Source organism: Syngnathus typhle, linkage group LG19 (assembly GCF_033458585.1).
Source record: "Syngnathus typhle isolate RoL2023-S1 ecotype Sweden linkage group LG19, RoL_Styp_1.0, whole genome shotgun sequence".
Taxonomy (NCBI): Eukaryota; Metazoa; Chordata; class Actinopteri; order Syngnathiformes; family Syngnathidae; genus Syngnathus; species Syngnathus typhle.
Genome location: NC_083756.1, coordinates 6,470,039 through 6,487,372, shown reverse-complemented (window position 1 = coordinate 6,487,372; position 17,334 = coordinate 6,470,039). Strand labels below are relative to the sequence as shown.

General features: G+C 41.4%; 2 protein-coding genes across 6 annotated transcripts in view; one reads left to right on the top strand and one right to left on the bottom strand.

The window, feature by feature from the left end:
- Window positions 1–10,063, bottom strand: part of znf438 (zinc finger protein 438) — a 37,600-nt gene extending 27,537 nt beyond the window's left edge. For 3 of the 4 annotated variants that reach the window (XR_009710470.1, XR_009710471.1, XM_061265835.1), the window contains exons 1-2: window positions 8,668–8,811; window positions 7,675–7,751 (exon numbers count right to left, since the gene is read on the bottom strand). The gene's annotated coding sequence lies outside the window, so the exon portion shown is untranslated. Of the gene's footprint in view, window positions 1–7,674; window positions 7,752–8,667; window positions 8,812–9,941 lie in introns of those variants that run through there. The other variant, XM_061265836.1, reaches the window with a different exon arrangement.
- Window positions 10,064–16,000: 5,937 nt separating this feature from the next.
- zeb1b (zinc finger E-box binding homeobox 1b) overlaps window positions 16,001–17,334 on the top strand; it is a 37,020-nt gene continuing 35,686 nt past the window's right edge. Inside the window, exon 1 of one of the 2 annotated variants that reach the window (XM_061265621.1) lies at window positions 16,001–16,078. Coding sequence is in view for 1 of the 2 variants with exons in the window: in XM_061265619.1 (XP_061121603.1) it covers window positions 17,129–17,186 (58 nt within the window). In the remaining variant the exon portion in view is untranslated. Of the gene's footprint in view, window positions 16,079–16,818; window positions 17,187–17,334 lie in introns of those variants that run through there. The other variant, XM_061265619.1, reaches the window with a different exon arrangement.

Sequence of the window (17,334 nt, the reverse complement as noted above, 5' to 3'; positions counted from 1 at the left end):
AGCATCAATAATGTGACATTTCATTTAGCTGACTGTCCTGATGAAGCCATTTATTTAATTAACTAGGATGGGGGGGTTGGTAACATACACAAATTCAAGGTTACATGACCAGGACTGAGTTGGCACCAATAATCTTTAGTGATGGTGTGGCCAATTCCTTGCTGAGAGAGCAAGCTCATCATGAGTGCTAATTTTCTCCAGCGTACACAAAATAAGAGGCTCTATTTAGAATGAGGGGAACCAGGAAAGGGGGGGGATTATCTCATCATTAGAATGAAGACGAACAATCAATTTCAAGTCTTAAAAGGCTGCCAAATACACTTCACTTATTCTTAACGGCCACCCTAATTTGCTTTTTTCTCAGAAGTTTATTCCTGACTATCAGCCAACAATGCATAAGAATGCAAAACTGAAAGTCAACCTTGATGACTAACTTATTTGAGGTTCAAAGCCGTAAGATCATTTGTCTTCTCTGTAAAGTCCATTGATGGGTGTATTGTAGAGACGTCTCTTTAACATGAGTTTTGAGGGTGTTTGGTCTCCCCCTTCAGTCGCTTGTGAGCTGCAGAGCCTGGAAATGATTAGGCCTGGGAGGGCAATTAGCCCGAGCATGGCTGGGCTAAATATAGAGCAGCGTGGCCGAGCTCTGCTCCTGGGTCATGTCCACAATGCAGCCTCTACGCACATATGTTAGCACAATCTGGATTGTTTCATGACTGATGCGAAGGCTTCGCTGACTCAGATGAGATAACATAACTCAGCTGTCGATCCGGTGTCTCGTGAGGCCAGGAGTGGGAATGAACCCTAAAAGGAAACATTTCCGCTCTAACTGTGAGTCAAGAAGGTTTATTGAAATGGAAGCTGACGTCACAAAATGCCAAAGTTGGGATATACTTTCCCACACTCTCATCTCATAGCTTCCTGCCCCCTTCAGTCCCGTTACCTCCTGCCCCCTTGTGAGAAGCGAAATGTAGATTTCATCCTTAAAAACAGGAGGTTCGCCCACTTGCTCACCTGGGACAGCTGTTGGAAAGCAAAGGCAAAGCAAGAAGGTTATAAGAGCCTGGGAATGTTTAACATCTAGAAAGCAATCAGAACATAGCCACTGCTTAGGGAATTGGACAGGAAATACGGAGAGTAACCCTTTCCTGCCTGAAAGGAAAGACCAGAGGAAGTCATTTAGGCTACGACAAATTTGCAAACTGAAAAGTGAGCGTATTTCGAATGATACTTTCTTTCTTAGCAACTTGTTTGGATTTATTTCATTCCATCGCTGGGCACTATAACGACTCTGGACATTCTAGCGCCCTCTGCTGTCGACTGCAATTGACGTCAAAGTGCCCATTTCGCAAGTTAGCCTGCATTAGGTACACGGCTTTTCGCAAGCGCTAACATATCACAATTAAATGACATTTTGGTTGCCTGATGATGTTTTATGTTTGCTATGGTGACTGAATCAAATTTTGTTTCCTGACACAGGATGGCCCTTTCCCCGAGTCACAAGACAAATAGAGGAATTTCATTCTCCTAAACTGTGGCTGTTGCTGACAAGTAGCCTTCTCTTCCTCAAACAGGCTTATGTGGCAAGACTTGAGCGTGTGTATAGGTGATAGGAAGTTTCACTTCCGTCCAGTGTTCCTCCTTGCTGCTTCGTTTTACCGTTCACTTCTTCACTTTTATGGAGCGTATAAACCATTATGTTTTACCGCTAATGAAAAAATGAGGGTTTGTTGGAAATACTTCTCGAAGGATCATCCCTAAGAATTTGCCCGATAAATTCAAATTGTTTGCAAAAATTATACAATTTAGTATGTTTTACAATATGGGACAGATCCAGTTGTAGTTCTGAGATCACTTCGGTTGGGGAAAAAAAAGACTCTGGTGCTGTTGATCAGCACATTCCTACTATGGTCTGATGTTCCAGGAGTGTATCAGAGCGCACATTTCCAAATACAATGGGCTCTGTTTAGTGTAACGTCACACAAACACGTTACACACATATTACATTCTATTGAGGGGGAAAAAAAAAATCAAGGTCAAACACAACCATAGAAATTTGCCCCAAGAGAAAGGCGATCATTTGGTGTGACTTACAGTCCATGTAAACCCGGCGAAACCCAACTATGCCTTGGAGTGACATTATTTATTAAGATGCATAAGTGTATGCATTATGAAGCTAACTTCTGTTGGAGCAACGTTGGCTGTAACCCGACTTAACATTGGCTTGCTCTCTCTGAGCAGATGTCCCTTGTGAGACACGAAGAAGTCTGATGGCTTTAATTTACCCCTTTTCGAAAGGATTTCTTTTTGATGGTCGATTTTAATGTATAGACAATTTATGGGCAGAGATTTTGATCTTAATGACTTTGTTAATGAACTGCGATTCACAGGCAGAGCCTCCGGTCTACCCCTCTCAGCTCCTCAAGAATCTCTCACATCCTCTTTCCCATTTTTAAAAGCACTTGTGACTCTGATTTGCAGGTCTGCTTTTGCTGAAGGTGGGATTTTTTTTTGCCCCCCCCTTGAAACGTCAGCAAAGACCGTAGAGCTCCAGCTATCGGTTTCCACTGCCAGGGAAGAACCTGGCGTTGTTTCCCTACCTCCTTACGTCCACGCAGTAGACTTGAATCAAACGGACGCATCGTCCAGATTTATGTTTATCGTTTTCCAATGAAAGTCAGAGAGCTAGGTGATGAAATGGCTCTTCATTGCCGGTGCTTCGCCTATGATGTATGGATTTAACATCTAGCTAATCAAAAAAAAAAACAAATGGATGTTAAAAAGAACACAAATAGTCAATCGTAGGTGTTTTTTTGTCAAATTTCCAGTTCGACAATGGCGTTCATTTGCATGTGATATATTCAAACAGGTTGTGCGCAACATGAACAAGAAGTAGGCGTCTTGGCACGGAAGCTTGCTTGAGAAGAACAAGCGAAGAGCGAGGAGAGGCAAGGTCCAGCTGAGGCAGCTGCTTGCTATTACTCTCACCCCGCACCGCCCCCCCCCCCCCCCCCTCTGGCAGGAAATGAGCAATCATTTAGTACTGACAGGTACATGCTGAACCGCTGCTATCTCAGCTCAGAACCAACCAAATAATGAATTACAGCACGTTTGGAGTAAGCCTCTCAAGTATTAATGCCGCGTTTCTCGGTTTATATCTTTTCAGGTGCAAGAGTGTGATTTTCTGATGTGACGAACCAATGTTGTATCCGCAGTTAGTATATCAGAAAAATGTCTCTAGGATCAAAGAGAATTCTGATATTTGCTTGAATAAAATTCAAAAGACGATTCATCTGCAAATTAGTTAAGAAATGTAAACACGATGAATAACAATACCAAGTATCGGTACTCGCGACAGAAGTCGATACTGGTATGGCGCTCTTGTGACCATTTTATGATCACAATATATAAATAAATTTATAAACAAATTATCTGTCAACTTTTTGGGGGAGATAAATCTTCTGCTTTAAAAGTACTAGTGGTATCAGTACTTGGTATCGGTATCGTGACTCCTCAAAAAGTCCTGAAATTGGTATCGTTTTGAAAAAAAGAAGTCAAAGAAATAATCTAATTACAGTTTTCCTATTGTGAATAACACCTATGGCAAACTGATCGTGCCACACTCAACTAAAACGTCCACATTCAAGATCTTGCAAACAAGCGGCGCTCCCTCTTGTTTAGTCTCTGACAGTCTTCTCCAAACATCTCTGTTGCGCAGCCCCAGATGTCTCATTACTGCAAAACAAGCAGCGGGATGAGCAACATAGAAGCCACCGGCCCTCGACGCTGCCTCTTTTTCAATTAGAGAAGATTATCCCAGCCAGAGTGGCTCTTCCCGTGCGGTGATACGTTAGCTTGCCTCACACAGGACGACCGTGTGTCATGTCGAGATAAATTTAGTGAGTGGCGGAATTAAAGGTGATTGCAAAGAGGGGAGTTGTAGCTCCACATGAGCGCACAACAAGCTTAATAGCAGGAGCCTGCTCTGGCATCTATAAACTTTACAACCTATGAGAATACATAGGCAGAGACACAGTTACGCACTTACAACCCCTCACTGGCTCCCATAAATTAAAGCGATAGGCTAGCCGCAATCCCTTAAAATATACAGACGCTTTACTCAGCAGGCGTGAATCAAATTGCAATCCTAACATTTCCGCAGGGTCGTTCATAAGACAGACAAATGCCCTTTGAGAATCTGAACTCATTAGGAGAAGACGGCGAGGACAAAAACTCTGAAACCGGATCAGTTTGTTGTGCAACCAAAGACGTCTGGTCTTGAAATAGAAAATGCAGCTGCAAAACAGTGAAGCTTGCCTGCATGACACTAACGCTGCATAACTTTCCAGTGTGTCTGTGCCATAGCTGGAGCTCCTCCACTGACCATGGGCGTCTGTGGTTAAATCGTGCTAGTCTACAGGTCCGGAGGAGGCAGGCGGGCTCGGCGACTGCTGAGGCGGAGCACCCTCGCAGGGGAACGACTGAGTAATGGCAGGGTAACGTGATCCAGGGATCCAAGGGAGTGGAAGCAAGCGTGACGTTTAAATCATAGCTGTGGGAAGGAGAACGGGAGACGCGCATAACGTCTTTGCGAGACATGGAGATGAGAGGCTGAGGAGACAAAGGGTGGAGTAACAAAATGAATTAACAGGGGGGCGGTATATTTTGCAAAGCGCCCCATAACACGGGATGCTGCCATTCATGAATGTACCGCACCTCTTGAAGTGGGAGGACCCTCAGAGGAATGACAGGGTGTGGCTTGGGTTTCCGATTTTATAAGACCGTCTCAGACGGAATAAACATGTACCAGGTCCAAAATGATTTGGATTTGAAATGTTTTCTAGAGCTATTGTAGTTAAGCTTGCTACCAGGGGACCAACGATCACGGATGCTACAATACGTTCATATAATAAGTTTGCATTCCATTTATTAGAAATTAATATAAGGAATTACCAGGTCACATCGATGCCATTGTGAAATCTCAATCAATAGCCCAATCAGAAAAACTTCCCCTATGATTTTTACACTTAACATTAACAATTCCTACCATGATATGACTTCAGACCATATCATGGTCCTCAAAATGCCAAGTCCGATGAGACTTGAGAAATTATACTCGCCCGACTATTACTGAGCCACAAACATATTTTCCCATCCACCATATGCTCTTCATTCATTATTCAGACATGAGATGCGCTTTCCTTGTTCTTCAACCATCCGCTCATGACATATTTGGGCAGCACTTACCTGAAAGGACCATTTAAGCGGAATAGTACGAAAGAGAAAAGATGTTCTTAAACGAGCCATCTTTTTGGGCCATATGAAACAGTTGTATTGCATTTTGCTCATGTCTGCACGTCACTTGCTGTCAATAACAGCAATTTAACTTTCTTATGCAAAAAAAAAAGACTTTCAAACTATGCTTGTTGAAAAAGATTTTGGCGCGTCGGCTCTTTGTTGAATAATTTCTACCGAGACTGCTTCTTCAAAGCGCCGTGATGAGTGGCGCCTGAAAGAAAAACGAATGCATGTGCGTGTTACAGTAATATGATCATACGATTGAGCGGAAACGTTAGACAAGCATCTAAGTTTCCTTTGCCTGACATCTCGCCCCACGAGAAACCACAGTGGAACCGCTCACCAGCCAAAGTCAACATCACAACCAGCTGTATGGCATGGATTTTGTTTACGCAAGGTGCCATGTTTACATGCCAACCCCTTCCTCACGAGGGGTGAAAATGACCACAACGGTACTCTTCCCTCAGAGCCGTTGTACGTGACGCACCCCTTCGAAGTGTGAGCCATTTGCCACGGTGAGCGTGATAAACGAGGCTGTCACGGTCCAACTGTGACCGTCTCCTCCAAAGAGCTGCACCGGGCCCTGTGAAAACTCTTAAAAACGTGTCAGCTAACCAATTTTCCAAGTGAGCAGTGAGCTCCTCTGAAATGAACTATCACGCTGGAATCGAATCACATGCATACTTTTACCGATTATGATTTAGTTTACTGACTTAAAAAAAACAACAGCAGTCAAACATTGGTAATTATTTGAACTACCCACATCAAAACATTTATTTATTCAATTTCTATACATCTTACACATATAACGAGACAATGCTCATATTTTTTGCTAAATTGCAACATCAGATTATTCCACTGTGCACATTGACAAATCTTTTTCGCAATCAATGCTACACCGTTGAGCAAGTACAATATTTATAGCAGTGCTGTATATTTTCCTACAAGTACCAGACCAAAACCTGAAGCACATGGCCCAAATCTAATCTGGAAAAAGATTGGATTCCTTGTGGTTTGTGGCTCCACTCTTCCAACAAACTCACATCTGAGTAAAAGCTCTGCAGATCTCAGTTAGACCTGGGTTTAATTTTTATGATAGGGAATGTGGCCCTAGTAACAGCAATGTTTTTTCTGGGCGTTTCTTATGATGAACACTTGGGCCTATTACGCTACTGTACGTTAATGTACATCATGAGGATGGTAACTACAAATTTTTTTAGGCGACACTTTTGTGTCAAACATTAGAGAAAAATGACATTTGACCAATGCACATCTTGCATTTTGGATCGGCAAACTGTCTACTGCACTAGATTGACATGAGACCCCGGCAACAGAGCTCAACAGGAAAAAAAATTAGTCGGGGGCAAGTGAAGGGCAAATGCACGCTTGCCTTTTGGGGGCAACATGTGATGACAGCTAGACATTGAAATGGCAAGACTTCCCCCCCCCCCAAAAAAAAAAATTGCAGGTCTGAAGGGGTGCGAAATGAAAACTTCCTGCAAGAGTTGCAGCATGTGGGAATCGCTGACCTTTACAGCTCGTTATAATGTGACAAAACCTGGCTTCCTGGCAGTGGTGGAAATAATATTTTCTACCTGGAAAGGAAAACCAAAACCCCCTCTGGAATATATACCACAGTGAGCGCTGTTTCCAGGTTCAGTATGTTGGCTCTTCTTGGAGGGGAATTTCTCCTTCCCTCCTCCCCACAAACACATTGTCAATTGATCACATCTAATCATTAACATCTAAAATGCATTTCAACTAGCACTGCTATACGAGTAATACTTGCAAGAATAGGAAACCTTTTTTTATTCACTGATTGTGAGAAACATCCATGCTGACATACTGCAAGCTCACAGTTGCCAACTGCGGCTGATCAGGCAGAACGCTTCCAGTCACCAATCGATGAGGAAACTGATACAGCAGATGGCTTGTTTCACAAAATAATTTGTTTCACATAGTGGACGGGAAAAGAGCCAACATAAACTGCAAAAAAGGCAGACACTTCAAAAGACAAACTTGGAAGGAAATGTTCTGCCTTTTACATCAACTATGAGCCAAACAAATCAACGACATGACATAATATATGCAGAAACATAACACGCAGCCAATCACTACTCTTGCATGCAGATTAAAGTTTCTTTTATTTAATTTTTTTAAATGTATTAAATCAAATTTATTTATATTTTTTAAATGTATTAAATTAAATTTATTTATAAAATTAAAATTATTTGTGCTATACGTCAATAAAAAAAACAATTTTATTTACTAACTGTACAATAAGCAGAAACACTTGAAACATTTCACTTCATTCATAGTTCGCCAGTCATGTGTTATGCTTTAACTACAGCAGAAAAGATTCCGAAAGTTACATACCAGGTTTTCCTAAAACGTGGGCCTCACAATCCATCAATGCATCGGCAAGTTTTCAGAGCTTTGATCCTCAAGGCTTCCTGTAAGAAAAATGAAAGCACTATTAAAAAATATTTAACGAATACATATATATAAATAAAAAATACAAACTGCAGAAACATGTCATCCGGTGCTTCAGGGTTTAAAATGAAACGACCCACTTTGATGGATCAGATCTGGCATTTTAATTTCACAGTTTACATATAGACACAAAGAATGCATTTATTATTTTGTAATACAAGATGTGTCAACGTGGGTTTTGAAGAAGATGACTCTTGTGCAAAGGAAAAGACTCATCAACATCTCGTCCATCACTAGTAGAACTGGTTGCATGCAGAAACCGCCAGGTGCACAGTCTTACCTCACTCACAAAATGTTTAGGTCACCTCTACACTATTAGTGTGCCAAAACTGTACTGTGCAGAAATGTTATACATTACTCAAATGCAATTGACTATTATGTTGCTCTTTTGGAAGAGGGCAGGTACCTGTCAATTGACTATTTTGCATTCTAGAAACACTTGGATTTGGAATCTGCAACCAACACCAGCCTGGCAAGGAAGTTCCATGCACAAGATTCACATGAATCCAATATCTGCACATCACTTTGAGGCTGTCTGACATTGCTTGCTGCAGGAATCCTAATTTGATGACGTTTGTCTGCAGAGCATCGCCATCGGGTTAGCACGGGCCTGCTCTGCACATACTGTGCACAAACTGACAGATCTTACAAGAGCGTTGACCAACACGAAAGTTGATGCATGTGCATATGCACGTCACAGTATTGCATGTTGTTGTTTCCCAAGTGACGGTGTTACACAAACAGCAAATGAAGAACTAATGCAGATATTCCAGCTACATGTACAAGCTATGGTGACTGACAGCAGTGCAAACTAAGACCTGTTTTGCTTCGTTGACGTAAGTCAAAGCATCAGGCTCCATGTTACTATTGCATTACCTCGAATAACGTTCCACTCGGATCTCCAGAGAACTGGAGGCTGCACCTTCACTTTAAAGACGGAGTCATTTTGCAAAATACTCTGCAAAATCGTCGCTTCTCATTTCTGTTTTTGCTTCAGCCATTTTGGACCAAACCATAAAATGATATAATATGGGGGTGTTAATATGCGGGAGATAGTTTTCATTTTTTATTCCTCGTGCTAAATCGGCCCATGTAAATTTAACACACCGATTTTGCAGTGTATATTTTATGGCTTGAATATTTTCTCTAGCGACTGGTCAAAAAACGGTGCTTTGGAGACATGTTTGTCATTGAATACCTCACACCAGGAGAAATGGTACAGTCCGCCTGTTCAGTGCGTCTCCTGTACTATATGCAGCCAAGCGCTCAGCTGCTGAATAAATGACAGCAGTTTCACTTGCTGGCACGCACATGAGAGGAGCGCAGATGCATGTAAACAATCGATGGTGACTCTTATTTTGGGGGCCACAAATAGGCAATGATTTTGCATATTGATCATTTGGCTGTGGAAATAAATAAATACATGTCAAACCCAATGAATGCTTTGGGGGGGAAATACGAACGCCAGATCAAAACAAAACAAAACAAAACAAAACAAAACAAAACAAAACAAAACAAAACAAAACAAAACAAAACAAAACAAAACAAAACAAAACAAAACAAAACAAAACAAAACAAAACAAAACAAAACAAAACAAAACAAAACAAACAAACAAACAAACAAACAAACAGAACAAAACAAACAAACAAACAGAACAAAACAAACAAACAAACATTTTAAAAATCTTGGAAAATAAAGAAATCAGCAAATACATCAAACCGCAGCTATGCAGGAGTCAACTGTAAATGATAATGCTAAATTATGTACTATGGTTTCCATTTTTCATATAATAATAGTAATATGGCCATGTCTGGTGTAATTGGTGTGTGAATCAACAATTAGCAATCACAGGGCACAATCAAACCAACTACTTTATTCGTATTCACAATTACATCTACAACTATAAAGTTTTTTTTCATCTTTACTTTTTCATGATATCAAATTATATCACGAGAGAACTGAAATTGAGATAATCAGTGGAAATCTAACCACAGTTAAGTAAGCGTATCTTCAAGTGATGAAAAAATGGATCCAGTTGGAAGTACAATATATTTTCGTATTATATGCTATATACGTATATATTGCTATGATTGCTGTGTGCAATATTTAAATTATGCTTCAATAATTAAGTACAATAAATGACACGTACCGTCAATGATGACTTTTTCTTGACATCTAATGAAGCCATTAAAAGACATTTAGGTACACATGAAGGTCCGCGCACATTTACGCACACCCTTTTTGCTAGTGTTTCACACTGCGGTCTTTGGGCAGCGAAGCATGTTGTTGTTAGTTTTGCAGTTTGAGTCACCTGGGGCTACACACGTCTCTTTCTGTTAACCACTTGTCACGGCTTACAGACAATCGTCTGTGACAGGTGCTCTCAGACTATGTCACTTTGTTTGCACGTGTTGATGACAAACGGTCAGAAAGAGAAAACATGCATTTATTCAACTTAAGGGTCTTTTTTTTTATTCTTTGTATGCACTCACTCATAACGAGGAGGTGGTAGAGTGAAGGATTGAGAAGAGAAAAAAAGGCTTGGTTGCCTCTGTTTCATACTGATAATGCCGTGTGACTCATATCAATATTTCTCATCTCTCTAAATAGGATATGAAATAGCTTTTTTCTGTAAGCCTTGATGACCGACACAGCTATCACTTGCCAGCATTTGTCGAGCGGCTAACTGTAACTCTCGATTAAATCCTCCGAGTATCATTGTGAAAGAGAGTTTCAAATTATATTCCAAGCCATCAGTAACGCTTGGCTGTATGGGCCATAGAAGCACATTGAGGTCTTCACCATAGAAAAAGTAGTCATGTCATCTGACTTTGTGATCAATAAAAGGATCTTTAGCTCAGGTCCAAATAGAATTAAGAATTGCTTTAGGATAATGACATTATCGACCAACATTCAGTAAGGCGTTTTAAGCTGTGTCAGGTTAATTCCCATCTACGAAGGTGTGTAGGGAGCCGCAGTGATGTGATGTTCTCATAGATGGTGCTAAACTAGCAGCGCTATCCTCAGCACGACTGAACATTCTCATATGCCTCATAGACATAAGTATTGCAGTTCGTTCACAATATTATTGTTGTTGCTATACTTAAATGGCCGCCAGGCAAGGTGCATTCCGGATTCCTCTGGATAGTTAAATTAATAAAGGTTTATCCATGATAATTCACCTGAATACATAAATTATGTGATTTGCATGAGTAGAAGTAGATTGGAGTGACACTAATATTATACAAATCTAATCTTATTAACAAAATTCAGAGCAAAAACAGCCGAAATCCCCCCCCCCCCCCCCCCCCGAGGATGACTGCTTGATTAAACTTTAAAATATGTTGCGCACGTGGATCCATTTATTTCTTTTCTTTCCTCTTCCAATATTTTTTTTTTTAGGCAAGGCAGTCTCATTGACCCGCTCAGCGGATAAAAGAGATGTACCTTGCTCATTAGGAGAGACGTTGAGGTGTTTTGATGTTTTGGGGATGAAAAATGCATATCTTTATTTGGCTTAATTATGTATGTGTCCACTGTCGAGTTGAAAACTGCTGCTCATGTGAGGGATGTTTCAAGCGTACCTTTTTTGCCATTGGCACGGAATTCATGACTTTCCTATTACCGGCGTGCCTCACGTTCCCTCGTATGCAACCTTATGGAAATATTAAATGAAGTGTCTGCACACCTCAGTGGACACATTGAATAAGCATGAGCATTCTTGCTCATGGTCCACAACGTGAGGCTTAAGTTGATTGCCATTTTGGACTCTTTTTAGCTGACAGACTTTAATACCTATGAGATGATGAGTGTTTTTTTGGGGGGGATGGAATTTGTTAGTTGGGATTTGCCTTTGAAAATCTTGCATGAGATACCTCCTGCAATTTAAAAAGGAAGTCCACCTAAATGTTTTTCTTTGTAATAATGTTCTGTGCAGCCCAACTTGTTAAAACACAGTGTTGTGATCAATGTTTCGTGTGTGGAATGTTAATTAAACGGGACCTGTTTTCATCTATTTTGGGGGGCGGCCATTTTGCCACTTGCTGTCGCCTGAAAATGACATCACAGGTCACAACCAATCACGGCTCGGTTTTCTGAAGCTGAGCCGTGATTGGTTGTGATCTGGATAGGCGAATTTCTCTGCTTTACTAATCTTAAAAAATATATATATATATTAATCAGAATGCTGTGTTTAGACTAGTGGGATCACATATAACATAATATTGTATAGAACATTGTATAAAAAAAATGGAGTTGGCTTCCACTTTAAAGCAGTTGCTAGAAGTATATCATGTTTTTTTAAATACCCCATGTTCAAGGATTATGGTTATTATTATCATGATTAAAATGTGTTTAAACTGAGAGTGTCCTCTCACCTGTACAAATGAGGAGCGTCCCACATTTTTCATTTCCAAAGCTTAAATGTTATTGTAGACTGGACCGGAGTTTCATTTTGGGACTCCCTTTTCACGCCTAAAACTTACTAGCAGTCTGTCAACTTTTCAGCACCTCTAACCGGCTGTTGTAAAGGTGCGGGTGGCCACCGTTGGACCCTGAAGTGGTCACAGGGACACTGGGCTATGAAATTACAGCTTAAGGTCCATGCGGTTGTCCCTTAATGAAAATTGTTTCACAGTGCAGGCTGCTCAGAACAGCGAAGACAATCTGTTTGACAAGAAGGCTTTAATATGCAAAGGTTGAGTAAAGGGACGCCCCATAGTAATTGCCTGCTATTTTGAATGTTCACGCCGCCACTATTCATGCATAGACTGTGGACAAATGTTTTGATGTACTACGAGGACATGTGGGAAAAGAGTAGGTGTTTGCTATTCGCATTCAGCCCCTCTCACAAACGGAGACATAAGAAAACATAAACCACCTACACGTTTCTCAGATTCAGCCTTAAACTTACACCTAGAAACAAGGACATGTTGAATCACACTTTGCAAAACTACGGTAAGATCATCAAAGCTAATTTCTGTTAGCTTGTCTATGGTGTTTCCTATTGTATGTCAGCGTTGAGCTAATGCAATTATTTATACACAAAAATGAATTAGTGGGATTAAACAATACCAGTGTAGAGAACAGCTCACACCAATAATTTGATTTCGAGTGTGCGATACATCCAGAAAAAAACACATTTTATGTTTTGTTTGATGTGCACAGAGCACACATGATCGCTACAATGTAAAAAGCGCTCCAATGAATACAATATAAACGTGAGCTGGGCTTTCTACAATTGACAGCCATAAAACATGACTGGGGTAAGGCTTTCTGGGCCATTGCAGTTGTGTTCTGTGTGTTAGGATAACACACACACACACACATCCTCCTAGCCAAAACAAGTATATATCTTGGACCGCAATGCAGACAGGCAGCGTTACATTCACCCGCGGGTCAGAAACTCCAAGTTGTGTGGCCACCCACATTTTCAGAACTATGCAATCAGGCTATGGACTTCTTGGGTGTCAAAATGCATGATTTTAAATTCACTGTTCTTCTCCCAAATTCTATTTGGGGGTGTGGCTGACTTCAACCTTTGTGTCAGAAACTTCCTGTCTTGAGAACAAAAACAAAACAAAATACAGGAGGAAAGCGGAAGTGTGGTGAAAATTTGCTGGCTTGTTAAGGGAGGGAAAAAAAAGATTGTCCTAAAAACATTGCATTGTTGGATTTTGCATTCTGACAGCACGCATTCAACTGCAGCTGAATACTTGAACTAATATTTGTTTTAAGAGTTTCCCCCAAGGACTGCTGCACCCCCCCAGAGGGTGATACATGAGAAAATTCTCAGGCCTGCAACAGGATCTGTTTATTTGCTGCAAGTAGGATTATTAGATTAGTGTCATTCTCACAACTCATTTTGTGCACCGTGGCCTTGCAGTTCACCGCTAGGCTAAAAGTGAACCTTTCACTTGTATCAATTGCAGAGTAGGCTCCACTTGTGCACTTTAGGTTTGTGGCTTTTCACGGAATAACAGCCTGGAGTGCAGCTGAGCAGAGTGCCGCGGTGTTGTGTTGGGGTGGGGTGGTGGTCTGTGGAAAAGCAGAAGAGGAGAACCTCACATTTCGCCGTCGTCTCCAGGGAGAGATTAAGCAGTTTAGTCTGTTCTGTGTCGCTCTATCACCGCCGCAGCTTCTCGTTCCTATTCTCGATTTGGAGTAGCGCAGGGTGTACCTTTTCCGCCGTCCTCCTTTGCGCACTTTCTGTTCCTCTTTTCTACTCTCGTTTCCTCTCTTCCTCACCTTGCTTTTCGTTCCGTCCATCTCGCCCGTAGCCGTTTCGTTTTCTCTCTTCAGACCCGTTGTTTTCTATTTGACGTGCTCTGACCTTCTCACCTTACCTCTTAACCTGCGCATCCAGCTGATGCTCTTCACTGATAGCGCAGATGGAGGCAATACTTTAGTGCGGATGTACAGGAACGAATTGCTCTCCACCCTCTTGCACAATTGCACCTCTGTCACCCGTGGCTCGGCTGTCCCGCTGAGCTGATCCCCTGGTCCTGGTGGAGCACTGTGGAGCTCAACCACTTCTCACATTAATCTCCTAAACGATCCTGCACCTAAGAGGATCAATACTCATTTTCAGGGAGCAGCATGATCCCTTAATGTAGTAGAGGATGGCTGCTTATCCCTCTCTCATCCTTTCAGTTTCGAGTCGCTACAGGAAGAACAAGAGGTCTGCCTTTTATTTCGTAAAGATGATATCTGAATGTCATTTTCAAACCAATCGGGTTTGATGAGAATTGGGGTTTAATGCACAACCTTTATGTAGATTGAAGTTCAACATTTGCCAGTAGAAAAGAAAAAATCCAGCCTTTTTTTTAAGACATCAGATGGTGTCTTCAGGCTGTTTTACATTGTTATTCTTTGTCTTGCACAGGCGCTGCCTTCATGCTAATAGTGGCGCGCTCCAAGGAAAATGGGAAAAGATCTGACTTTCCATTGGATAACAAGCATCTTATTTTCCATGCTCAGCGTGCAAGGAACCGCCGCTAAAGGACCACGTGGTTAGCCAGGAGTTTCACCATTGATCTTTGCTGATTCAGACTATTTCTGGGGCCTTCTTTCAGCAAGCTATGCAGTGTCTGGGCAACCGGCCCTCCCTCCCCTTGTCAGACAATTATTGGAACAGTGCAAGTTTGGAGGTGTTGTTTATGCTAAAGCTATTACTCTCTGTCTGGTCAGCCTGTCCTCAGAGCTCGGCCTGCTCTGTGCTTACTGAATTATTCAGTCCTAAGAACTGCCAATCGTCTGTGGGTACACACTACATGTAGCTGAATGATGAGTTGCACTAAAAGGAAAACTATTGCCTGGGGCCTGCGGATTTTTACTGGCACAATTTCCTCATGACATAAAACCCTCGGCTATAACATGAGGTAGCTACAACTGCACTAGCCAACAAAATCCAAAGTGGAAACAAAATCAAAATTCGTGTCTTGTGGGCATATACAACACGTAACAAATAGCAAACAAGGAAAGTGTCTTTTTTTATTTGCAAAATGTCACTTTAAATGTGACATAAATCGGTCTGGGATTAATACAAAACAAAATAGAACCATAAAATAACTGCAAGTCTGAATCTGAAGTAGGTAGCACAGTCCAACTCCAACAAAACTGAGTGATGACAGGCAACGGAAACCTTAGAGTTGTCTACTTTAAGAATAGCCACCACCTCACAGCAACTGAGACTCCGCTGACCTATATACCATGCATATGTTATTGGCAGGGCGGTCGCGAGCTAATATTTTTAGAATCGATTATTCGATTGATCGATGACTCAAATAATCGGATACAATTTCATTTGCGTAAAGGTCTATTTATGTTTTGGATTATTTGATTTTATTTAGTGATTGAAAAGCAACTAAACAGTGATGCAAAATTACACGAGTAGGATTGTTTTTCAAAGTAAAAGCATATATTTGTAAATGTCTTATTTTGATTGAACAAAAAATAAATCAGTCTACTTTCATGGAGGGCTCGAGAAATTGGAGGATTATTACTTTTGAGAGCCTGAAATCGGAAAATCTGGACAATATTTAGTTAAAAACGGCTCGAATCTGATATTCGATTTGTCGTCGATTAATTCTGACACCTCTAGGGATTGGACCTTCATACACTCATGCATGTTTCCTTTAACAAAAAGAATTCACCTCAGACATGTGACTGTTTTTTTCAGTTTGCTCAGAGCGTGGCGTGATAAGCATTGTGTGTTTGTGCACGAAGGTTTCATCTGATTGGAAGAAGCCTGAACCTGCTGATTGCACTATGTCATCCTCGTCTGAGGTAAGCGCTACTCAGAAGAACAGCGGGGTCTTTCTTTACGCAGAGGATTGAATCAGTGATGACAGTCTCATGACTTCTGCCTCTCGCTAACACACATTTCACACACTCAAGGATGGGTAAAAAAAAAAGGGGGGGGGCAAAGATGCATAATGGTGTTTACATAATGTGTGCTAGCAGAATCCCCCAAAATTTGGCTGATAAATGAACTCTAATGTCATTATGTTTGCCGTTATAATAATGTGTTATTAAAATTATTCATTTTGTTTAAGGGGAGCAAAGTGACAATGAAATACTGTGGCTAATATAGCGAATTTAGGCAGAAGGGGCCAGCATCTTGAGGAGATGAGGTAAAAACTAATTTGGGGGGGAGGGGGGGGGGGGTCAATATATTACTATAGCCATATTTTTAAGACGATGATATAGTGTTTAGGATTGGTATAGTTGGCCTTGTGTTGTTGTATCATCATCATTGTAATAAAGTTTGCTTGGAGATAAATATCTCCCAATCAATAGCAGTCAAATTAATTTTGATACATTATATAGAAAATGTTACTTTAAAACCTTTATTCAAAGTGACTTCAAATCTGATCAGTTTTCAGGTATGTTGTTTTTACTGCAAACAAATGATGACAATGCAATCTATGTTGTGAAGTAATTTTTTTGGGGGGGGGGGGCAGTTTGAGGTGTTATACATATTGCGATGCTTTATGACGTCAACATAGTGCAAAGAGTACATCTTTACCTTTGATGAACAAACAAAACAGACTTAAAAGAGCCAACCTACATAGCTCACTTCCTAGAGGCTGGTCAGGTAAAGCACGCATGCAAACTGCCGAGCGTCTCTCTTCTCACTCGCAGCGCTTCCTTGGATGGGACCGGTGCGCGCAACTCGGCTCCGTGGAGGTACACGAGAAGGTGATGTCGTAAAGTGTTAGTGTCGTAAACCAGGTGCGGATAAGGGGAGGTGAAGGGGAGGGAGGACACGGAGGGGGGAGAAGGGGTGAGAGAGGAGGTGACTCTCCGGCAGCATTTAGACACAACGAAAGGATCATGGCGGATGGCCCCAGGTGTAAGCGCAGAAAGCAGGCGAACCCGAGGAGGAACAACGGTGAGTAAAACTACTTCTGCAAGGGGACCTTTGCTTTTGCAGCGGCAGTTGGGGTGTTGCAGTGTCCCTTGTTTTTCCGTGATAACTTTGGATGTGCATAAGTGTGTTTTTTACTCATTCAAAGTGCTGTGAAGTAGCAAGTGAACGC